At 47.5% G+C, this 25,060-nt stretch overlaps 1 protein-coding gene across 1 annotated transcript in view; it reads right to left on the reverse strand.

The window, feature by feature from the left end:
• csmd2 (CUB and Sushi multiple domains 2) overlaps positions 1–25,060 on the reverse strand; it is a 279,455-nt gene that overhangs the window by 84,123 nt on the left and 170,272 nt on the right. Inside the window, exons 44-53 of the mRNA XM_056582350.1 lie at positions 24,417–24,594; positions 20,636–20,781; positions 20,475–20,555; positions 19,385–19,498; positions 12,308–12,496; positions 10,359–10,505; positions 6,005–6,193; positions 4,517–4,702; positions 3,677–3,871; positions 3,028–3,201 (exon numbers count right to left, since the gene is read on the reverse strand). Of these exons, the coding sequence (XP_056438325.1) occupies positions 3,028–3,201; positions 3,677–3,871; positions 4,517–4,702; positions 6,005–6,193; positions 10,359–10,505; positions 12,308–12,496; positions 19,385–19,498; positions 20,475–20,555; positions 20,636–20,781; positions 24,417–24,594 (1,599 nt within the window). The remainder of the gene's footprint in view (positions 1–3,027; positions 3,202–3,676; positions 3,872–4,516; positions 4,703–6,004; positions 6,194–10,358; positions 10,506–12,307; positions 12,497–19,384; positions 19,499–20,474; positions 20,556–20,635; positions 20,782–24,416; positions 24,595–25,060) is intronic.

The following is a 25,060-nucleotide window of genomic DNA, read 5'->3' on the forward strand; positions in this document are numbered from 1 at the left end:
TAACGGATTCCCTGCAGTTGGAGTGCCAGCTAACCCGTGATGCTTTCATTGTAAACTCTTGCCGCGCTACCAGGCACAGTCAAGAAAGGGCAGTCTATATTTTCCTTTTTTAAGTACACGAGCCAGCACAAGAGCTTAGCATGTCTAGGTCAAAGCAGAGGCAGGAACCTCACAAGCCGTTCCTTCCGTCAAACAACCTGACCTCACCTCAGACAGAACGCTTTAAGAGAGATAATGTGGGTAAAATAATGGAGGGGAATTTATATTTTCCCTTCCCCGGCCTCTTCTCCCCCCTCTTGCTGTTCCCCCAAACAGCTGCTAAGGGAGTTGTCACATGTATTATTCCTTCATCGTTGCATTGTTTTCCACGTGTATGCCTTCATTTGCCGGGACGTCAGCAGAAGACACAGAAAAAAGCCATTGTTTAGTAAGGGGCCGTCTTAAAACCTGAATGTCGTTGACGTTTTGTGTTCTGCAAGCATCTCGCACGACATGAAGGGAGAGCAAGGGGAACGTGTCAGAGTCCATGAACCGCGCTGATATCTTCCTCTTGGCACCTCATGTTTGGGGAGGTTTTTTTCCGTAGGTAAGCGAAGGTTCAGAGTCAGGACACCGGGAGTGTGCGCGATGCACGCGCTCACGGCTGTCGAATAGGGCTTGAATTACTGTAATTAAGGTGATAAATGTGATTGACGAAAAAAAGGGACCACTAAGCAGCTTACGCTTCCCTGCACGGCCACACAAGAGTATAATACGCTATCAAAACATCAACGCAAATCCTAGCAAGCCCACTCACTCACTTGTGTGAGCGCCCACACATACACACGCTCACCAAACACACACACACACAGACCAACTGCATCTAGAAGTCAGCTTCGGTATGGCAACCAGGCAAATGCTAATATGGCGTCTACAGCCGCAGAGCAGTTTGAAGAATGCGTCGTCTGGGAAGAGAAATCTCATCTGCTTATGCATGCCGGCTCTGAATACACTCAACTGACACACACTATCTCAGAGACTCTGATATTTTCAAACTTTTTTTCACGCCAACAGAAGGCCAAAAGCCCCACACAGGCTCCAAACGTCCTCATGTGAAGCGAGGTTTTAAGGCAATGCCTCATTGGACCCGTTCACCGGCCCCGGACCTCGTAGCAGCGGACCCTGGCGCTTCAGCGGTAGGGCCTGGACACGTCTCTTATCGTTTAAAAAACCTCGGAAGAAAAACAAAATAAAGAATGAATCTGCGCAGAACTGGGAAGTTCGCGGGGCACTTCCCCTCCCTGAGAAAATGCAGCGTTTGTATCGGAACCCGAGTTCAAATTAGGAGGCACGATGTCTCGGAGGTTCCGCTCTCTCTCTGCTCAAGGACCCCGGCAATTGCTTTTTCGTCCCGTCCTTTATTGTTATTACCTTAGTTTTGTTTCTCTGACAGGCCCCCGGCCAGCTTTGGGGCATAATAATGCAGGCCCCAGCTGGGGAGGGACCGCATCAAATAAATATTAACCTAGAAGGCCTCGCAGACCTTGTTCGGGTTCAGAACAGGTAATTAAATCATCCTGCCGCCGTCTCTGATTTTTTTTTCTCCCGGTTTGAATTTCCACTAATATGCTCTTTTTAGACCCTTCCTCCCCCCCCTCTGGGTTGTCTCCATCCACTCATTTCCGCTCGCCCGGATGATTCTGCTCGCCTCGGTTAATGCAGGGGAGGAGGACGTGACCTTGTGTGGGGAGTGTAATCTACATACCCACCCACCCACCCACCCACAGAAACATACCTGATACCCACACAGGGATCCTATCGTCTGTTGAAAGCACAGTCACTTCATTTAGCGCAGAGTCAGTCACCATGGCTGGTTACGGCCATGCATATAAAGCATAAAAACGGCAAAACAGGATTCCAATGCCTTCACGCCAAAGGCGTATGATATATATGATACGCACCAACACACAAGGGGGGGAGGGCACCATTAGGCAAGAAGTCACAACCACCAGCGGCGGCAAATTCAAATTCCCCAAGACAAATTTGAATGAATGCTTTGCTTCGTATCCTATCACACACACACACACCAACACACACACCACACACACACACACACACACACACACACACACCACACACACACACCACACACACACACACACACACACACACACAACACACAAACGGACACACAAGGGAAAGAAAAAATGCAATCACACGCTTACTTTTACACCTGGGGAGCGGGTTGCTCCACTGCCCGTTGGCCTGGCAGGAGGACTTGCCCGTCCCGTGCAGAACATATCCCGGTTGCACACGAAGCGCACGGCGTCGTTCAGGTTGAACTGGGTGCCCTGGGTCAGCCCGAAGGTGGGGTTACCGGGGTGACCACAGGTGATGGCTAGCAAAGGCACAATGGAAGGAAGTTGTCGATGTAGATAAATACACATTATTTTTTTGGTTGTAAACCTGGATGAACAGTTCCGGTTCGAGACCCGAATCATAGCTGAGTAGGGGGGGGGGGGGGGGTGGGATACTTACGGACACAGACGGGGGTGTTGCCAGACCAGCGGTGGTCCTGTTCACAGATGCGCACCGACACGCCGATGAGCCGGAAGCCCGGTTGCACTGGTACACCACGCTGCCCCGGTAGTTGTAGTTCTCCCCGTTGATCTGGCCGTTCACGATGGGCTCGGGGTTTCCGCAGTGGCCAGCTTTAGGAGACACAGTAAAAGTATTATGTCTTCATCTGTTCGCATTAGCCCTGAGGCGCAGGCAGACACATGGCGAGTGCTCTGCACAGCGGCCCCCTTTGCGCAGTTAGTATTTAAATGTACGCCCCGGCAAAAACAATATGGTATGTGACTCCCAGCAGGATGGGGGAAAACCACCGGCTCATTAATGAAACTAAATGGTGTTTTTTATGTGAGTCACTTCGGACACCATCTGCTAATGACTAAATAGTAACTTGGCAGCGAAAACAGAGTTTCCCCTTTTGGAAGCACACATGGTGAAGCATAACCCGGTAGCGGATCATCCTGCGGATCTCACCCAGGCACTGGACCTGGGATCCACTCCACAGGCCGTTGGACATGCACTCCCGCACCCGGGAGCCCACCAGCGTGTAGCCCGTGTTGCAGGAGAAGATCGCCGTGGCTCCGTACACCGTCAGCGTTCCGATCTTGTGTCCGTTCGGTGGCGTGCCCAGGTCTCCGCAGGCGATGACTGGGGCGAGAGAGAGAGAGAGTGAGTGAGTGAGTGAGAGAGAGAGAAAGAGGGAGAGGGATGGAGACGGAGAGGGGGAGGGCGAGAGGGAGAGGGGGAGAGGGAGCGAGAGAGCGAGAGAGAGAGAGAGAGAGGAGAGAGAGAGAGAGAGACAGAGGGAGAGAGGTGGAGAGGGAGAGGGAGACGGAGAAAGAGAGCGAGACAAAGAGTGAGAGAGACAAAGAGAGAGGGACAAAGAGAGGGACAGAAAGAGAGTCGAGTCATTGAATAACAGAATCAATCATGTCTTCTTATTGATCGATCATCTATGGTGGAACGGCCACAGTCGATGTGCACTTGGAGGTTATTAAAGCCATTTGTATGCATTATGAGTTCGGCGAGAAAATATTTTTGAAGTGAATGCATATTGGTACTGTTTGGATGACGCATCAATCAAAGCTAATTCCATTTTGTGGTTTGCGAAGATCACACTCACTCTTGCAGGCTGGCCGAGGATCTGGGTAGTCCCAAGTGCTGTTGGCCTGGCAACGGATGACCCTTCGACCCCTGTAGTAATATCCCAGGTCGCAGATGAGCATCATGAGGGCATCATATTGGTTTTGAGTGCCGTAGATGAGTCTCCATCTTCCGTGATCCACGGCAGAGTGGCTGATGTCCTGGCAGGAACCCGCTAAAGGGATGGACGGTAAACCACAGGACAACACACACTGAAAACTATATCTAGTATGCATGGGAGTAGACTGTTTATATAATACCATCATTTACATAATGTCTATGCATGTTTCAATCGATCATGTGACTATGCATGGGTTTACTGGGATGATTTATTTATGGGATGCGCCATCTTAAAAGCAATTTATATTAATGATCGCTGTATATATGCTCTATATACTCTGGAATATGGTCTGGGATACCTATTTTGGAAAATAAATGTATATGCACGTCTTTATTTACACGTCTATGAAAAGCTTAATTAGCTGTGGACTAATTCCTACACATCATTTTCTACCTATCAGTTCATTCTGTACAAATGCCCTGCTCCAACTGAATTACTTTTGCATTCAGCTGGGAAACATTGCCTCGATAATCAATGGAAGTATCTCCACGGGCAACGAACGCAATGCGTCAGACGGCGCTGACCAAACAAAAGAAATCGCTAACGCTCGATGGCGCTAGCTTAAAGTCACCACTTCCCCTCGTCATTATACATTGGTTCCAATGTTAAAAAATAAAGTTTTGGCAACTCTCCCCACGGAGCACAGTAGAGAGTGGACCTAGCACTGATGAATTTTCAGCAGGGGTGAGGAAGACTTACGCATGCATCTGGGCGGGGCCTCGATGGCGCTCCACCGCCCGGACTCCTGGCAGACCACCGAGGTGGTGATGGGCCCCTGGAGCCTGAACCCGGGGTTGCACTGGTACTGGGCCCTGGCTCCCAGGGTGAAGTCCTGGCCCAAGATGCTGCCGTTGACCGGTGGCACCGGCATCCCGCAGGACAGCACTGGGGGGGAAGGCAGCGAGTGAGAGAGTAAATGCACCTTTTCTTTGTTTATTGTTGTTTGAAATACACCTGAGATGCTTCGGTGGTTTGTTGTTCCGACCGTTTGATGCCAAATTGAAAACATCTGCGTCGCGGAAATATGTGTTTGTTTTTCCAGGAAGGGAGCCCATACTAATAAACCAGCGTTGTACCCAGAGTTCACCCCCCCACCAGTCCCAGTATAGAGTCACACCTGCTGCTTGAATACACTAGACAGTGCTGCACAGAAAACATCGGCTTCGTTCCGATACGCCCGATGGTAAATACTGGACTCCAGAGCCAGCGCAAGTATTTTATGCTGGAGAGCTGCACCTGCTGCTGTTTTGACCAGACTGTGAGTGGATGCCCGACCGACTCACCGTCCATCGTGAATAGCAAATACTAGAGTCCCCATGCAAAATGGAGGCCGTTTTTTCTCAGGTATTGTCCGGTATGGTGGATGGTTTACACACAAGGATGATACATGTCAACTTGGTTTACAGCATGTACCCATCTTTTTATCTTCAGATTATCTTCTTTTAATTTATTATATATATATTTGTATGGTTGTTTGATGCCTTTATGGACCAGAAAATATAGAGAGACAGGAAAGTGGCTTGAAAGAGAGAGGCAATGACATGTATCTGAGGACTGCAAGTCGTAAAATAACCTTTGAGTTTGTACAAGGCACATTGGCTACGTGGTTAACACACACGTGGTTAGCTCATTAGCATCGGGCCACCAAGTCTACCCCCGAAGATTACCTCCAAGGTTTTTACTCGAAAAAGACTTTGCATCTTATGGAAATCACTACAAATGATCAAATCAGCGGGTGAGCCCCAGTAAACATAGTAGACGCAAAATGCGAGGCTGTTATCATCCCTCATGGGTGCATCATAATAATCGTACACCGCTGTGATCTTTATAATGCCAGAACAATGTACTGAAACAGATTGTCGGAGCGATTGGCATAGAAAACAAAAGCGTCAGCTGCAAGAGTCCTTTATTCCGCCCCCTTCCCTTCCCCCCCCCCCCCCCCCCTGTGCAGTCAGCAGTGTGCGACACAAGTCTCAACCGTCAACTTTATTAAGACGAGATTAGGGAGACACATTCGCAGCTTCCGCAAATATGTGTGCAGTCGACCGCACTAAAGGTCAACAACAGGGTCTATCCACCGTGCGAGGGAGGGGGGTGGCAGCTCACTGAGCAGCGCTTCTCCCCCTACAACCGCTTACGCACCTGCTCCCGCTTTGACCCCTGTCCGGCCCCGCCCTCCCGGGTTACCTTGGCAGAGCGGCACCGGGGCGTTCCACTGGTAGATGCCCTGCTGGTTGCGGGTGCAGGTTGCGCTGCTCTGGCCCACCAGGCGGAAGCCCTGGTCGCAGCTGAAGCGCAGAGTGCTGCCCAGCTTGGTGCCGGTCAGGCTGTGCACCGTGCCATTGAAGGGGTTTCTGGGAGGGCTGCAGTACGCCGCTGTGGTGGAGAAATAACACGCTTTGTCGATGGTGATATGGTGATGGCGATCAAAGAGGTGGATAAAAACACATTTCTGTTCAAACTTTGAATATGGAAGGAGGATTCTGTCACTGTGTTCGAGGTAAGATATTATAGAGGAAACTGCCGGTCTTCCTGTCTTGGGTGGCAAGACAGAAAAGAGCCAACATTAATTAAAGTCTCCTTGCCCAGATCTTATTTTAATTAGCAAAGATGACCGTGAGATCAATATGAGTAAAGGTCAAAGAAAATTGAAAGGAAAGAGGGAATTGAATGAGATATGAATGTCCTGCAAATGTACCTTGAATTCACCAGCATTAAAGAACAGAACACCACATTCTTTAGGACTACTAAAAACGATGCCATTCTTGTGATATGCTCAGGGCCGGTATGACATTAAGAGCAGCAGGGTGTGTGTATGTGTGTGTCTTTGTCTGTGTGTGTGTGTGTGTGTGTGTGTGTGTGTGTGTGTGTGTGTGTGTGTGTGTGTGTGTGTGTGTGTGTGTGTGTGTGTGTGTGTGTGTGTGTCTGAGGGGGTGTATAATAGGATGCTTGGAGGACAAGGACGTGTTAAAGCATGCCATCCATTACACTTAATCTCTAGGACCACATTACATCTCTATAAAAATGCAAATTATGCCCAAAACCACCCACATCCTCAAAATGAAAACCTAACTACGGTTGGGTCGGGCATGCAAGCGCCAAGCACAGACAACAACTAAATGTATCAGCCATCAATGTTGTCACCTGAATAAAACATAGCCAGCCTTTTTTCTAGTTATAGTTTAACATAACACAAAAAATGAAAAACCCTCTGTTTGGACCAATTTTGGTACTGTTGAGGGAAACATTGGGTAAACCTATCATTGGCTGTAGAACAATTCCTTCACAGGGGGTCGGACTGCATCAGTTCATCACCTTGGTAAACCCACAAAGGAATCCTGAACAGACATGGCGCCTTGACCTTTTATCAAACCATCGGTTGTCTTGACTTTACGGCCTTGACGTTCACTAGAATAAGACCTAGTCCGAGGCTAGCTTCAAAACAACAGGATGTTCATAGCCTTGCTGTTGTGTTGTGGAACACCTCCATCCTGAACGGTGGTGGTGGAGTTTGTCTGGCACACTCTTCCTCCGTCAGTCAGTGTAAAAGACATCCGTGGAGGCCCCCCAGCGCGCTCGTTCACTTCTCCCCCTTGTTCTCCCCCTCTCTTCCCCGCTCTGTCTCTCCATCTGTCTGCTTCTGTCTGTGGAAGGTACAGCCCGTCCCTTCTGCAATCAGGCCCTTCTGACGCAGGGGGAGAAGCAGATTCTTGTGTCACCAGGCAAATGGATTGAAATGGATAATAGACAGGAAAAAGGGGACGAAGGGAGGGGGGAGGGGGATCTTGGTGTGCGTGTGTGTGTGTGTGTGTGTGTGTCTGTGTGTGTGTGACTATGTGTGTGCATGTGTGGGGGGCATGTGGGTTGTGTGTGGCTGCAATGGAGTGAGGGAGAGACAGAGACAGAGAGAGACAGAGAGAGAGAGAGAGAGAGAGAGAGAGAGAGAGAGAGAGATTAAGAGATGAAAAACTGGAGCGGGATAGCCAGACTGACAGACAGACAGCCAAGAGGGACAGACAGACTGGTGGAGGAGAGAATCTTCAACAGGTCTTTGGGGAGGACGGGGCTGAACGCACATCTAAATGAGGCGAGTGAGTGACGTGGAATGAAAAAAAAAGAAGAAAGAGAGAGAGAGAGAGAGAGAGAGAGAGAGAGAGAGAGAGAGAGAGAGAGAGAGAGAGAGAGAGAGGAAATGGCAAGTCAGAGATGGGGAAAGATAATGAGTATGGGGGGGGGGGGGGGGCTGGGCAGAAAGAGACTGCAGGGATCGAGGGAAGGCTCACTAAAGCAGTTGATGGAAGACAGTTCAATAGTTTCAGCGAGAGTGAGAGAGAGGGAGAGAGAGAAAGAGAAGAGAAAGATAGAGAGAGAGAGAGGAGGTGGGTGGGTGGGTGGAGGAGGGGGGTGGTGGATTGATAGAGAACACAGCTGTAGATGTAGGATCTCCCGCACCTTCTGTTATCCCACTTCGAACCAATCCACACGTAGCCTGACATCGGGCAGACCAATTCGCAAAAGCGTGTTAGCCTTGAACTTCTCAGTTCACTTTTGATTTCCAAGGGGCATTATCAAGAGCTACAATTGGACCGTCCTACAACCAATCAGAGCAACAAAACATCTGACATGGTGCTGAGCAAAACTTTAAAAAATCCTATCGGAACTACAGGGAACACACCTTTCTTACAAACAAAAGCTTGAAGTGCAATCGATATATACCCTTCAGTGAGTTTAAAACTGTCGCGAAAGCCAATTCAACTTACTGTTCCACAACAGCGGGAGCCATTTTTGTAGTTTTTACGAAAATGCCTTTTTTTGTACACTCATCGCATTGAACCTGCCCCCTATTAGATAACGGTTCAACGGTTCTGAATGGTCCTATCCGGGGTCAAGACTGCTGGAAATCCATCTGAACGGGAGTGGGGCTAGACCATCTGCCAGAGCAAGTCAAACATGAGCTCGCAGATTCGTCTAGGTCCCAGGCTAATCCATCCCTGCCGTCTGCTTCCAACTCCACCATGGCCCCGGCGACGTGTGAGCTGTTGAGATGTCTCTTCCATCCATCTGTCGCTCCGTGTGGTGAGACATGAGCCATCAGGGCATGAATAGAAAAATGATGGGAGGCAGAGGAATCTAAAGGATGGCGATGACAATGATGTAGGTAAGCAAGTGGTTGGTGTGGATGTTGGGGTCGGTACTGGTAGTTGGTGGTGGTGGTGTTGATGGGGGTAGTGGGGATGATGATGATGATGATGATGTGGTGGTGATGATGGTGGTGGGCGGTGGTTGGTAGTGATGATGGCGGTGGTGAGGATGGAGGTGGGTGTTGGTACGTAGTGATGATGGAGGTAGTGATGATGGAGGTAGTGATGATGGAGGTAGTGATGATGGAGGTGGTGGTAGTTGGTAGTGATGATGTAGTGGTGATGATGGAGGTGGTGGTAGTTGGTAGTGATGATGTAGTGGTGATGATGGAGGTGGTGTTGGTACGTAGTGATGATGGAGGTGGTGATGATGGAGGTGGTGGTAGTTGGTAGTGATGATGTAGTGGTGATGATGGAGGTGGTGGTAGTTGGTAGTGATGATGTAGTGGTGATGATGGAGGTGGTGGTAGTTGGTAGTGATGATGTAGTGGTGATGATGGAGGTGGTGGTAGTTGGTAGTGATGATGTAGTGGTGATGATGGAGGTGGTGATGATGGAGGTGGTGGTAGTTGGTAGTGATGATGTAGTGGTGATGATGGAGGTGGTGGTAGTTGGTAGTGATGATGTAGTGGTGATGATGGAGGTGGTGGTAGTTGGTAGTGATGATGTAGTGGTGATGATGGAGGTGGTGGTAGTTGGTAGTGATGATGTAGTGCTGATGATGGAGGTGGTGGTAGTTGGTACTGATGATGTAGTGGTGATGATGGAGCTGGTGTTGGTACGTAGTGATGATGGAGGTAGTGATGATGGAGGTGGTGGTAGTTGGTAGTGATGACAGAGAGTGTAGAGATGGTGCTGTTAGGGGAAGGCTAGGCCTCTAAAAACATCCGGATGTGGAGAAAAACTGAAGGGGGGGGCGGGCGTCTTGGTAAAAGGTGGGCGTATGAGGGGGTAGGCGGCTGGGGACGGTATTAGCCGCGAGGCAGACAGCGGTGCTGATGAAGAACAGACGGAGCCTTGCTGTGGATACTTAATTTAGAACCAGATATTCAGCGGCGGAGCGCACCGCGACCCATCCTTCACAGGGCCGGGACAAAGCAGAAGGAAACAAACCGTGGAAAAACAGGCGCCTCGACGTTACCCCTGGCAACAGACAACAGGGAATCGAGGGGCATAGAGCCAGGTGCCTTCCCCTTCGTTTAGCTCTGTAAACAGCAGGCCCTAAATTATGATCCTCGCCTCGGGGAACTCCATGTTGACGTGACAAACAATCCTCTGATGAGACGTACCCGTTGGCAACAACATCTTGATTTTTTTTTTTCCCAACCGTGTGTGCTTTTGATTTCATTGCGGTTATGTGTGCAACGTTGCTGATGTTGACTGAGGTAGGAACGTCCTACCTGAGTATCGTATGCGGAAGCCCTTGTGGCTGGTGGTGTGGTCGAAGGACCAGTGCAGGTACACCTTGTTGCCCGAGCTGGTGATGCTCAGTGGGCTGGAGTAGTTGCCGGTCAGGGTGATCAGGAGGTTGCTCTGTCGGGACGGGCCTGGATGTGGAGAGAGAGAGAGAGAGAGAGAGAGAGAGAGAGAGAGAGAGAGAGAGAGAGAGAGAGAGAGAGAGAGAGAGAGAGAGAGAGAGAGAGAGAGAGCGAGAGAGATATATGAATCAAGAAATTGAGATAGAGACAGAAGAAAAAGAAAGAGTAAGAGCAAAAGAGAGATTGGGAGATGAATAAAGTGAGAGAGAGAGAGCGAGACAGAGTAAAGTCAGAGAGAGAGAGAGAGAGCGATAGGGAGAGAGAGGATTTGTTTAGCAATTTTATTCCACAAGAAGGTCATCAGATTGTGTAACTCCTTGGTACACACACCCTCAAATTCCACCTCTGAAAGAACGGCCGTTAATCGATCACATTGGAGGACAACAAAATTTTGCTCGACTCATGACTCGGGGGAAAAAAAATGACTCAACGATGTCTTTCCTCACAGAGAAACCTCTGGTCCCCGCGCCCCAGCTCATTACGGGACAGGCTGGCAATCAGTGAACACTTCTGCCGAAGGCCGGCCATTCTCTCACTCAGTACGATTGGGAGCGGACCGGGTCTCTCACAGTGCCCTTTAACGACATGCTCATTTGCGACAACGAGGGCGGAGCTGCCGTCGCCATGGGGATGAGGCTTCCTTCTGCATACTGCAGTAGCGCTGCGACTGTCTCTCGTTGAATCGCTTTTAGATGTCCGTCTGTCTGTCTGTCTGTCTGTCTGTCTGTCTGTCTGTCTGTCTGTCTGTCTGTCTGTGTCTGTGTGTGTGTGTGTGTGTTTTTGCCGACCAGCATGATTCATAAGGTATTCTGTTGGGCGAAAGTCTTTGGAAAAGTAACGGCCGCCATTTTGAAACGTGCCAAGGACGAACGTGGGGACTCAATAGTGAGTTTGCCGGGTTCCCTGTTAATGTGCAGTCCTGAGGGGGGGGGGGAAGAAGAAGCAGGAAAGCTGTAGCTACGCGGACGGGATCCATAAACATCCACACGCCTCATTATCATGAGCGACCGCTCACTGATCCGCCAACAACGCTGTCTCCATTTTATGTGTATTAAAAAAAAAATACATAAAAGACAAGGTGAGAAGCCATCACATGTACCGCCATCTATATTTTTTTTTACCTTCCCGTAACGCCGGGTCTATTCAAGCTCGTATTACGACGGCGGATGGGTGCTGACCTTCTGTGCTGACTTCAGGTTGGATTGAAATCTCATTTGAAATGAGGTCGTGCTTTGCTCTGACCCTGCGCTGGAAGTGTCCGTAGCGGCCGATCGTGGCTCCTCTCGTACACGGGGGTTCTGTTGATTACCTCCTACATCATGTAAAAGGCTTTTCCGGCTCTCTCTCGCACCCCCTCTCTCTCTCTCTCCAACCCCAAGACCCAACTCCTTCAACAAATGGGCCGTTTTTTTGCGAGGAACCAATTCTGGTTCCGTCTTTTTAAGGTTTTCTTTTATTTTTTATATTGGCTACAGATTTATGTGGTCCTTGTCCTTGCTTTTAATATTGTGACGTCACAACCGACTGATTAACCCACGGCAATAACTGGTTCGGAACGTTCTGAGTTACATTCGTTCTACGTTTATCATGCAGTCTTCCATAAAAAACGGTAATCGTAAAAAAAAAAGTGGGCGAGCTTCGGGGTTTTCATACATGCTAACCGTAATACATAAAAAAAAAGAAAAAAAAAAAATGTTTCAAATATTCCTTTCGAAAAAAATACATCAAACACAATTTCTTATCCTGTGATACGCGTTTTATTATAATTTTTTTTCACCATTAAGATTTCCATAGGACAAAAATGTGCTCACCATCAAAGATCTCAAGCTCGTCGAACTGCCGGCTGGTCATGAAGTGCTCTATGGTGAAGGTGATGTTGTAGCCCGGCTCCACCTTCACCACCCAGGAGCACGACTCAAAGTGGGGGAAGCCGTTGCCGGGGGAATGGCTCATGATGACCCCCGTGGAGGCCGTCAGCACCTCGTTCATGGGACACGTCACTGTGGGGAGAGAGAGAGAGAGAGAGAGAGAGAGAGAGGAGAGAGAGAGTCGGAGTGAGAGAGATGAACGGAATGAGAACAGCAGGAAGGGAGAGGAATGATACAAAGAGAGATGGAGACAGGCAGAGCCAGAGAAACAGTCAAACAACCGGAGACAGAGAGAGAATGAAAGACCGGGCGAGGGAGACCGACAGAGAGACAAAGTGAGTGAGTGAAAGCGAGAGATTGAGTTATAAAGAGAGAAGAGCGACGGTCAAATTAATCCAAACTTTTTCAAATGAAAGGCGAAGCGAATGGCAGGATTGTTTATTGTTCCTGAGGTATTTTTTTTTGTAATTGCTGATAACTAGAAATGGATGTTCATTCTCCTCGGCGGACATAAATCGCATAGGAGACACAAATTGGATTGGATTGAGTCTTCCAGTGGTTGGAAGGCACACTTTAAGGTAATTGTCAGTTGAGACTCTCGCCGCTGTCCCGGGAAAACAAGGACTGACGGAGCACAAAAAATGGCCACTCCTAAGAAAACGAGTTGATGCTATCACTGACATTCCATGAGATGAGTGTATTCTATCTCGCTCTTCCTCTTTCCCCATCCCCCCACCCTGACCCCTTTCAGAATTAATCACATAAATGTGCTTTGCGATACACAAACTTGTGTGTAGCACAGGAAACCAAAACGAAAGGGCCACGTTCCAAGCACGCACACATCCCTCGTTCGCTTGGGTTGTTCGGCGCCCTTGTGGGAAACATCAACGACATGCTGCGACCTTCTGCTAGCAAGAAGCTAAGCTTATGTCGTAGCGGCCTGAGGTCGGCCTGGAAAGATACCCGGTCAGCATGAATACAAATAAAAAAACTGAAAAAATAAATAACAGTAAGCAAAACCCCAAAAACGATAAAATAAAATATCAATAATAATTTCTTAGCCTGGAGCCGTATTTATATATTTATTGGACGCCTTCAGTCAGAATTTCTCCAACTTTCCAGACAGCCTTGGAGTTGCCAACTCTATGAATCGACGTAGGCATAGACAGGCTGTGAGGACGTGCTGGAAAGGAGCCACAAATGAAGGAAATCCCATGCCTTCAAAGTTAAATCAAGTTCAGCTCAGGAGTTAAGCCATAGCAAACTGTCTACCTTAATGACAACGGAAGCCATCGATTTGGAAACACCTGCCGTCAACAGCCTCAAATCTATGAACATTGCATACAAAAAGTGTACAAAGCATAAGAGTATGCTGACGTAAAGGGATTAAGACCTAGGACAGCAAGCAATAGAGCATGAACAAGTGCTGCTCAGCAGCGTGTGTGTATGTGTGTGTATGTGCCGGTGTGTCTGTGTCTTTGCCTTAAGAAAACGCTTGAATAGGCCTTGACAGGTGTTTGGATAAACAACCTTCACCATTTTCATGCTACTATCGTCCATAAAGAGTGCTGTTCATGCCTGCATGTGGGTGGTAGTGTGTATTTATTGCTACGACTTTGTATGTGTGTGTTTGCGTGAGTGTGTGAGCGCAGGCATGCATCGATGGCTGTGTGAGTTTTGTGTCTTTATATTAATGGTATGTATTTGTGTGTGTCCCTGTGTGTGCAAGTCCATTAACCTGAGCAAATGTTTGATTGCGTGGATGTCTCTCTTGGTTTGCCTTGCCATCCTTCTAAATGGTGTGTTCGGGTAAAAACGCTTTAAATCTCTACAAATTCAAGCAGGCGACATTGGTCACATTTATAAAAAGCCTTTGTTTTAACTTAGCTTAGCGTGTCACACTCGATATAGTTCACTGCCATGGTCTGTTGCATATATGTAGAAGCAGAAAAACAAGCTGTCAATTACAGGTAGGTAGACTGAATGCATTTATTTATTTATTATTTATTCATTGGGTACCTTTTTGATGTTTCGTTGCCATAATTCTAAAGTATTATTAGACAGTTAAAAGGGCTGCTAATCTAACGCTATTTGGGAATAATTAGGATCATTATTAGGCACGTTGCAATCAATCACGTTCAACTGTTTAGGTAGACCAGATGCCCATACATAAGATATCATGTTTTTTAGCTGCACCTAACACGATACACGTTTGTACAACAAGTGCAAATCATTAACACATTAAGCTCCTGATTTACAGGAACACTCTTGTATTAAACACAATTAGGTACAAATTTGTTTAGTGCGTGACAAGATGTGCATAAGAACAGATGATACTTTCTTAAATATCACTGGGGGATAGATATATATATATTTTTAAAAATGGTAATGCGATCTTCACCTGTAACTGCAATAGCACCATACTTGAAAACACGAGTACAATCCTGAAGCTAACCCACGGCAAGTTTCTGAAGTCGTCACCAACCAGTTTGTAAACGGTCCACTCACCTGTGAACATTTATTTTCATGCTGAGATACAGGTGGTATGTGTGGATGTGTGGATCGCTGTCTGGTCAGTGGTTGATCATCACAGAAAAAATGCTTTTTATCTTATAGTGTTTGAATTTCAACTAAAACAAGGGCGTTCACTTACACTCTAATAGCACCATTCACCTAAATACGGAAGTTCTGCCTCAAAAGGCTTACGTCTGTCCCTGATCGCTGCCCAAAGTTGCATTCATGCGTCTGGGTTGGGGCTAGAAAGGTCAGGGGAGTTAGGAGGAGAGATGGATGTTTGCTTTGACCTTTCAGATAGCCCATGGCTTCTCTTCCATGGCTGTTTCACACCCTGGCTAACAGCTGGCGAGATGAGCTTATAGCAGCTTTGGTCAGTCGCTCGCCGCTTATTAAGTGAATCCGCCATGAGACGAGACATTACCCTTTGTGCCGTAAACAACAGTGGGATCATAGGGGAGGAAATGTCTGGAAAAGATCCTCAAGGGGAAAAGGGAAAACTCTCTGAAAATGAGGTTTTGAAGTTTTAAAATGGCTGTTTGTAACACTGTTTTCTTGAATAATATTTGGGGTTTACAGAAAGAAGTCAGAGAATTGTAAATATGGTATATAGAAAATGGTAACTTCTTAATAAATATTTTCTGACTGTGCACCTCCGGAAATGTCTGACACATGTTTGGACAGACAACCCCATTCGTGTGCCCAAACAGATAGACAGAGTGAGGGTTGCTTTTAGAAAGCTAAATATACTCCTTGTTTGAGGGTGTTAATGGGTAAGTGAGTGTTGGCACGCGTGCACTGGGCCAGTTCCAGAATGACACACACACACACACACTCACACAGACACACACATGCACACATAGTTAAAAGTGACATTAGGGAGGGGAAGTAACCATCTGATGGAGAGGGTAGGGGGGGGGGGTTGCAGGGGGAATGTGAAAGGATGTGAGGGGCTTTTAGTGAGTGATTGAGTGTGTGTGTGTGTGGGGTAACTTTGGAGGTCTGCCTTCCGTTTCTCCCCACAGGTTCATGCATCGCTCTGTGAAGTATATAGCTACAAAACTGAAATGCTCCTAATATCCCCTCCAAACAGAAACACACACACACACACACACACACACACACACACACACACACACACACACACACACACACACACACACACACACACACACACACACACACACACACAGGCAATACATTGTGTTTGCGGGATCGAGTGCATTATTTTCGATAAGTGAGTGTGCGCGTGTGTGTGTGTGTGTGTTTGAGTGTGTGTGTGTGTGTGCGTGTGTGTGTGTTTGGCTGCGGGACACGTAGGGGGGGAGTGTACTTGTCAGAGCGGGGAGGGTGATTTGATAGGTGCAGCTGCAGCCTGCATGTCCCCTGCATTACAATGAGCTTCCCCGCCACGTCGCTGCCCTTCTGACGAAGCCTTTCTCTCCCCTCTCTCTCTTTGGCTCAGTCGTTCTCTCCCTCACTCCTTCTCTTAGAGCCCGTCACCATCTCTTTCTCTCTCTCTCTCTTTCACTGTGCGCCCGTCCATCTCGCTCGCTCCCTTGTTAGCTCTTGAGCTGCTTCCCGCCACACGCCGTTTCCTTTCTGCTCCTTTGCTAGTCTGCTTCCTGTCTTGACACGACGACCCACCCCCCCCCCCCCCCCAACACACACAAAGACACACACACACGCACACACATACACACACACACACACACACGAAAACACAGACACTCCCTAGCGTAGCTATCCGTAGTCCACGTTCTCTTCTTCTGTTTGTCCCCTGTCCTTCTTTTGTACCCCCTGCCTATCCCTCATCTCTTTTTAACTAGACTAGTGAGCTGGATAAGGTTTACGCTGTGGATCTCTCTACATAGTCTTCGTTATGTTAATCTGAAGACCTTACCCCATCCACATACACACACAAATGTGTGTGCGCACACACACAAATGTTTGTACACACACACCCTTCCAATGAACCAACTCACCAGAGGATCTAGACTGAGTGATGGAATGGGAACGAGAAAGAGAGAGACAAAAGAAGAGGGGGAGAGAGAGAGACAGAGAGAGAGAGAGAGAGAGAGAGAGAGAGAGAGAGAGAGAGAGAGAGAGAGAGAGAGAGAGAGAGGAAAATAGGAGGATGGAGAGAAAAGAGGGTGAGATTAAGGGATTTGGAAAGAACCTCACCAGCCATGCTATGAAGGGTCTTCCAGGGGGGCGAGAGGAAGGCTAAAGATTGACCTGGGCTGCTGCACGCAATTAGGGTGGAGATGAGTTACGAGGCGAGGGCAAGGGGAGGAGGCCCTGGCGTGACGGGGGAAAGAACCCGATGGTGAAGGGCGAGTTTAGACACCATGAGTAAAGTCTCTCTCACTCTCTCTCTCTCTCTCTCTCTGATGTCTTCTGCTTCTGTTGGGACTTCTAGCTCTACTTCCACACTGCCATAACATCCTCCCCCATCACAGAAACACACGCACACAAACGCTGTATCTCCTTAATCGCCACAGCTCCTCTAACCCGACCTCCCCCCTTCTCTGTCCCGATTCCCCACACCACCACCACCACACACTGGGGTCATTTGCATATCCTTCCTATTTCAGAGGGCCTAAATTACTTTCATTCATCAAATGGGTTTTTTCTTCGTCTTTCCTTGTACATTCACGGCACACCACTCCAGAGAACACTCCAGGCGAGTACAGAGGGCAAGAAATGTAGAGATGGAGATAAATAGTAGCTCTTAGACCCCGGCGATGCAAACAGAGACAAGGATTGATATCAACGTAAATAGAGGGAGGTGGGAGACGGAATGAGAAGGAAGATATAAAGAAAGACTGATAGACAAAGAGCAATGATAGACGGCTAGGGAGCTAGGAATAGTAAAAACAACGAGAACAAATAGAAGCATCAAAAATAAAGAAAGTAAGGAGGATAAAGACAGAAAGAGGAAGATAGGTGGAAAAGCACAAGCAATGAAAGAATAAACAAAAAAGAAAGAATGAAAGTAAAAGGAAAAAATAATGGAAGATGAAATAATGTGTGGGTGTGTATGTGTGTGGTTGTGCGTGCGTGCATGTATGTGTATGTGTCTGTCTGTCTGTCTGTGTGTTTGTGTGTGTGTGTGTGTGTGTGCGCAGGCTCTGAAAAAATAATAAAAGCGCCACTCACACATCCCCTACTCCCCTCCGGGGGGACAGTGGCCCCATGGGATCAAAACATCATCTGCATGAAGGCACGCGGTGACACCAAACTGAGAGGCACTGGCAGCCGGGGCTGTCAGAAAGACAGCGCTCAGGCACCCCTGGGACAGGGTAGTGGCGGTGACGCCACCGTGGCGATACCTAAACATCCCCGCTCCGAGCAAATCCTCTCACCCGCTTCTAATGACATCGGTGGGAATTGTTCCCCACCACACAAAAAGTACAAATACGTAGGTCCGGGGTCACGTGAAGTACGTATGAATGCCCCATTTGGAATAAGAGGCAGCAACATTTTCAAGGATTAAAGGGATCCTTGAGAAAGACACCCAGAGCCTAACCTGCTCCTTAACGTCTTCATCACTAGGTCAATTTCTCAGAGTTTTGCGGAAAAATATCATATTGAACGTAAATAGAGTACTTGTCGAAAGATACAAGGAGGATTATATTTGGGCTTGGTGCCATAATAAAATTATTTTGGCAATTCTTTTTTTATTTTTGTATGAGTGAAATAGTGAAGCTGGATGCCAATGGGTCAGAGTGAATAATTCAAGTAAATAGCATACAAGCGGGGGACTCAAGAACCCACTCTTCAATTTTGACATTTGACACCCTACTCTCTCTATTGAATGTTCAGGGTGAATATAGACGACCAGATCAGGATAAAGACTGTGTGTTCTGATTGAAGGCAATTTATTCTATTTTCTGTGAAACCCTCTCTTAGCTACTTTTTTTTACATTGATTGCAAACACAGTGTGCAGTTTGAAAATGGTGCCCAGACACTGGATTCTCAGTTTATTGTGGTTTTATGTGTTCTAACACAACTTTGATGACAAAAAAAAACCATGGCAAGGCTAGGTTCTAACTACAAGAAGTTAGGGTGATAAGTTAACGTTCTTGATGGTTTTGGGCCTCTATCAGCGTGATATGATTTTCGAGTTATCTTTTTTGTTAAGATAACATGACATGAAAGAGATAGCTATTGCTGTGCATAATGCACGTTTGAAGCTATGAAAGACATGAAAGTTATCTCACATGTTATTGCCTTATGACCTCTTTGCATTTGGGGTCAGTGTGTGTTGCCCGGATACGGCTGCTCTCAGGAGATACAGCTTAAAATGACCTGCATCTAAATTCCTGAGAAGTTGCTTTGCATCAAGCAACATCTGCTAAATGACACTGACAACAACACCCAAAATAAGGAAACTGTATTTCTACACGGCAAGCAATACCCGGAGCGACAGAACCAAACAGGAACGCAGCCAGTAATCACAGGGCAAGGGCCCGTCGGCGGGACGCTCGGCCCTCACTCACCGTCGCATGAAGGTGGAGGGCCCTGGAACTCGAGGTGGATGCCCAGGCGACAGGTCAGGATGGCGTTCCCGCTCAGCTTGTACCCCGGGAGACACCTGTAGCGCACAATGTCACCTGTGGGCCGAGAGGGGACACAAAAAGGCCTCGGGGTGAGGTGATTCCACATGCGTACAGACAATGGCTCTCTGGCGATGGGTTCCTGGGAGAGGAATCCGGAATCCCTTGTTTGTCTTGTGGAGAGGCAAAGTTAGAGCTGGCTGTGACAAAGATAGAAGGAATATACCAGGATTATGAATCCCTAGCAGGTACCCCTGTTGGAGGAAGCCTTATTCTGATACCACTTTTGTATTCTGTGTGACAAATCACTTGCAACTGAGCTATGGAAATAAACAGCGAGGGGGAATTAATTTCTGTGCTCATTTCTCCAGGAAAAGGAGAGCACCTGCCCCAGCATCAATTTTGGCTCACTGATAACATATTCACCGTTCATTTATATCGCTGCCCTGCAGCCTCCTGGGTAACGTAGTTTGGCTAGTCAGTAAAGGTTCACCTCTTGCCTGAGGGGATTTTGGGACTTAAGTCAGTACACTCAGGTGTGTGTGTGTGTGTGTGTGTGTGTGTGTGTGTGTGTGTGTGTGTGTGTGTGTGTGTGTGTGTGTGTGTGTGTGTGTGTGTGTGTGTGTGTGTGTGTGTGGGTGTGTGCATATTGAGAATGAACTAAGTTCCTCACTCTGTTTGGGAGACATTATTAATAAAAGTTGCTCAAGCTTGAAAATGAACTCGCAGTGGAACTCATTGCTTTCAAATGTTACACTTCCTTGACTCAGGGTTGAAGTACTGTGTGTGTGTGGGGGGAGGGGGGAGGGACGAAAGAGAGGGAAGAGAACGAGAAAGAGAGAGAGCGAGAGATTGAGAGAGAGAGAGAGAGAGGGAGAGAGAGTATTTTAAGGTTTACCTTTTTTTAACAATGGCTTTTATCTTTAAGGCGGGATTCGTCCTCAATATGAAAAAAATCCCCTAGTGTGTTTGAGTTTGCATGTGTTAGCGTGTGTTTGTGTGTGCGATGGCTTCAAGCATGGGTTGTACTCACCTATTTTAAATTCCTTGCTTGCCATCAAAATCTCAGCATTAGGAATAATGGGGGGAGGCAGGCAAAACTGGAGTCTGTAGGCTGTTGGAACAGAAACCAAATAAATACACGACAGAACAAAGCCATTCTTTCAAAGGAAATTGTCAGAGTTCCCCACGCACCCTGGTAGCCGACGCGGAAGAGTCCGCCCTTTTCCGTGTTGCTGCGGAAACGGACCAGCACCTGGTTGGACGTGCTGCTGGGCGGTACGTTGGGCTCGCCGTCGTTGAACACGCCAAGCTTCCTGGTGGTCTCCTGGGGGCCATCCCTGTAAGGGCAGTGGGGAGGGGGGGAGGGAGGGGGAGAGGGAGAGAGGGAGAGAGGGAGAGAGGGAGAGAGGGAGAGAGAGAGAGAGAGAGAGAGAGAGAGAGACACACACACACTGAGTGAGCTGAGCAGAGCTGCTTCTGGAGGTAAAGTAGAGATCCACTACTGACAACGGAGGTGATAGAGAACATAGATATGTGTACAGAACAGTATGCGAGAGCTGATGCAAGTTCAAATTTTAACGAGACGCAAACACTGGGCAAAAACACATCAGCCAAACCGACATACGGCTGAAAGGAGACACCCGGATTGTATTTGGATAAATTCTGACATAAAAGTAGTAGAAAAACCCAACTTCCATAAACGAGAAGGCTGCACCGCTACCAACCGAATATAGCAGGACTGGCAGACTTTGGGATGATGGGACCGGATGGTACCATCCAGAGGAAAGTGTCAGTGGAAACTGTGGCCCAGCCTTGGCAGTCCCAGAGTGTGGGCATGGCCGATTAAGCCAGTTCGCGGATTCCTGCTGCAGCCATTCAGCTTAAAAACCATCTGTCTTTGGCTGTCAGGCTGGGCATGGGAGATTACAAGCAGCTCTGGATACTGCTGGCTAGGGACCGGTGCCTAACAACACTCTGGCAAAACTGCCATTATGGGGCCCATTTCCTTGGCTCTGAAGTTCATGGATAGACACACACGCACACACATATATAGGAAACTGGGGAATATAATAGCCTCAGTTTTGGCTCTTTGGTAGCCTTGTTGGTAGAGATCAAGAAACAGTGTCGGCCACTGGTTAGAAAACAGCAACTAAATACATTTTTGGCTAACTGCTAGCCCTGTTTACTGCAACTAAAACACATGTGTAAAACTTAAGGCCCTGGAGCTAAATCAGGCCCTCAGGCTAGATTGTATCTTGCCAACCTTTGAGTTTTCAATAAATGTTGGGATGCAATCGATAATCTCATGATGTGTGGCACTACAAGTCCCACAAACCACTGCAAACATGTCTATTTATATTGGTGATGTGGGCTTAATTGCGGCCCCAGCCTCGCCCTTACGCCCACATGAAAGCATACATTATATTCAACGACGCATACTAAGAAACCATGACCATTAACCGTTTCAGCAGCAGAATACACTTTGTATAAGGTTGGACCAACATGCTGTGGGGCATTAAGTCTGAGTTCTGGTTTTCCATTGGCAATGTTGTAACGACAAGCAGCAACTAGAGAGGCAGCCATGTGAATCGTCGCAAATTGCCATGCAATCAAAAAATACTGAAGAAATCCACCTTGAGGTGCATTCGGGAGTTTCACGTTTGGCTCCCCTAAACAAAATAACAGTCAGGTCTGACTTGAAAAGCACGCAGGTAGAAGTAGTGGGATCAGCCTCAGGTTGTGTATTTGAATATACCTGAGGCAAAACATGGATTACGCTGCCGATTTACGATGTTTATGATTTGGGTTAATTAGTTCACCAAAAATCACAGCAACAGGGGCCTTTGGAGTCAGAATCTCATCTCATCTCTCCCCAACAGCACAGCAGCCATGAATTAAACCTTGCACATCAGACAGAACAGACTCCTGGGAACGCAGCAACCAACAACTCATTGGTCTTTAAACCTTGACTGAAAAATGAAACAGACTATTTTTTTATACAACTAAAGTGTTGTGTTAATACACCAAAAACTTTTTGGGAAAATACAGTTTTTATTCATTTGAATCTAGACCATGATGATCTAAGAACACAGTTGCCACCCAACCGCGTGAGGCCTTGTTTAATGGGTTAAGAAATAAGAGGCCTACATTGCTTGATTAGGCTACCTTATTTCAGGATGTTATTCTATAATCATATTAACAAGAATGGTATTATAATAATGTAATTAAATAATTTGGCTATGGCTAACTAATGACAACTCAAGCAGTTCGGGGGGGGGGCAGTCATGTCCCCCGTGACATAGATGGAGGCGAGTTTGAAGAGTATCCTGAGGAGACTCAAGGAGCACCTCGTAGCACCCTGTCGGACCACATTACCGCCAGTTTTGGAGGGTGCTGTACCGCACCATTTACGGTCAGCGGAGGGCATCATGGGCTGCCAGCTGCTCTGTGTGCAAGGCATTTACCAGACATGATGCCTTAGGAAAGCATTGAAAGTCCTGATAGACTCCAGCCACCCAGGCTACAGACTGGTCACGTTGCTGCTGTCCGGTAGGCGTTACAGAGAACGGAGCACCGGTCACAGTTATTTTCTCCAGGCCATCAGGCCTTTAACCATATTGATCACATGATTAATCTACATGTGCTAAGGGATATGGTCCAGTCAATGTATATTACTTAAAGTGAATGTAGATATTCATCGGCACACCTCTCCTTTATATGTGAAGTCATTAATATTGATATTCTTTATCAATTCATACAATCCCTTATGCAGCCACCAGGATACATGGGCAGTATTCTCAATTTTTACATTTTCTTGAACTGCGGCTAGTCTTTCATGTTGATAATGTATATTTTTGATTGTCTTGTCATATCTTTGACTCTTTTTAATAATTTGCTATCTTCTTGCTTCTGGCTTCTTTGCATTTGTTGCATGCCATGTCACAAGGAGTCAGAATGGCCTGTGTTAAACTATGCATATGACAAATCCTTAACTTTGCCTTTGAATGTAGGGCCAGTTAAGGGCCTTTTTTGTATTTAAGTAAAAGTTGTAATCCTTCCCTTTTTCGAAAATATAAAAAGATTTTTGACTTGACAATTCGGTCCAGTGCCTCACTTTATAAACGCACTTCACAAACTGGACATTGTCAGGTTGAAAGTATGCACGGGATGAATGGGGACACGGGTATGTTGGAAAGGGAGAGAGAGCGAGAGCGAGAGAGAGTCACAGTACAGGGGGAGAACAGGCAACCCCCTGGCACTGGATGACAAGAACAAGGAAGGAACATGAGCTTGGCGGAGGATATGAAAAAAAACATCAAGAGGGAAATAAAAAAAGAAATTGAGAGAAAAGAGTGAGGGACAGAAAGAGGAAAAAGAGACGGAGACAGAGACAGAGACAGAGAGAGAGAGAGAGAGAGAGAGAGAGAGAGAGAGAGAGAGAGAGAGAGAGAGAGAGAGAGAGAGAGAGAAAGAGAGAGAGAGACATGCACACACACACAAGATACAACGAGATGGGAGGGCCTCAGAGCGGATTAGCTAACTGAACCCTGACTCCCTCATTTGTCCAGCGATAGAGGAGGGGGGAGAGAACAGAGAGGTAGGGAGGAGGGGGCCAGTGAGTGTAGCAGAGATAGAGGGAACATAGAAGAAAGGATCCAAGAGCCGTAGAAAGAATAGGTAGTCAGATCATTTGAAAATACTCGAAGAAGGCTCAGGAAAGGAACAATGAAAGGAAAGTGTGTGGAGGTGTGACAGGTGAAGAAAGGTTAGAAAGGTAAGTGTGTGGAGGTGTGACGGGTTGAGAAAGGTTCAGAAACAAAGGTTTGAAAGAGGCGTGAATGAACAGCAGATCTGGTGTCACGCTCAATTTGTCGGGTGAACAACACAAGACAAACAAAAGGAGGTGTTGAAAATGCGTGAAACAATTCAGAGCAGCATCACAACCGAAAGGTTGATCGCAGCGGAGGCCTACCAGACGGTGATGAAGTCGTGGGGGCCGTGCACCTGCAGCAGGGTGAAGTTGAGCCGGACCCCCAGGCCGGGAGCCACGGTGATCAGCCAGGCGCAGTCGGCGGAGCCCGGGTACTCCTCGGGGTACCCCGGGGAGAAGATGGTCCCGTTGTCCGCGGTTATGTTCCCGCCGCACGGCACTGATGGGAGGCCAAGAGAGAGAGAGAGAGAGAGAGAGAGAGAGAGAGAGAAAAAAGATTGTGGGATTGGTCGGTGGTTTACAAACATAACAGGTCAAACTCAAGAAGTCAGGGATATTTGCTTTTCAATTCCAGTTTACGCCTCGGTTCTCCCTCGACAGACCTCACTCCCGAACATGCATGCCCCACATATAGCATACTTGTGTTTGTGTGTGTGACTGAGTTGGAGCCAAGCTCAAGCCAAACATTTTCTCCTACTTGACCTCCGTTCCACGGCCAGACAACATTAATGCTAAATGTTTGTAATGCCCACGCATTCAGAAACTCATAAAACACAAGCATTTACCAGTGGGTCATGAATATATGCATGCAACACAGAGATGCACGTAAACACAACCACGCAGCAGAGACTAACTCTGAATGGGGCGATTTCAACATCCTCAAGAAATCCTGGAACTCGCTTGGT

This window comes from Gadus chalcogrammus, chromosome 22 (genome assembly GCF_026213295.1).
Source record: "Gadus chalcogrammus isolate NIFS_2021 chromosome 22, NIFS_Gcha_1.0, whole genome shotgun sequence".
NCBI lineage: Eukaryota > Metazoa > Chordata > Actinopteri > Gadiformes > Gadidae > Gadus > Gadus chalcogrammus.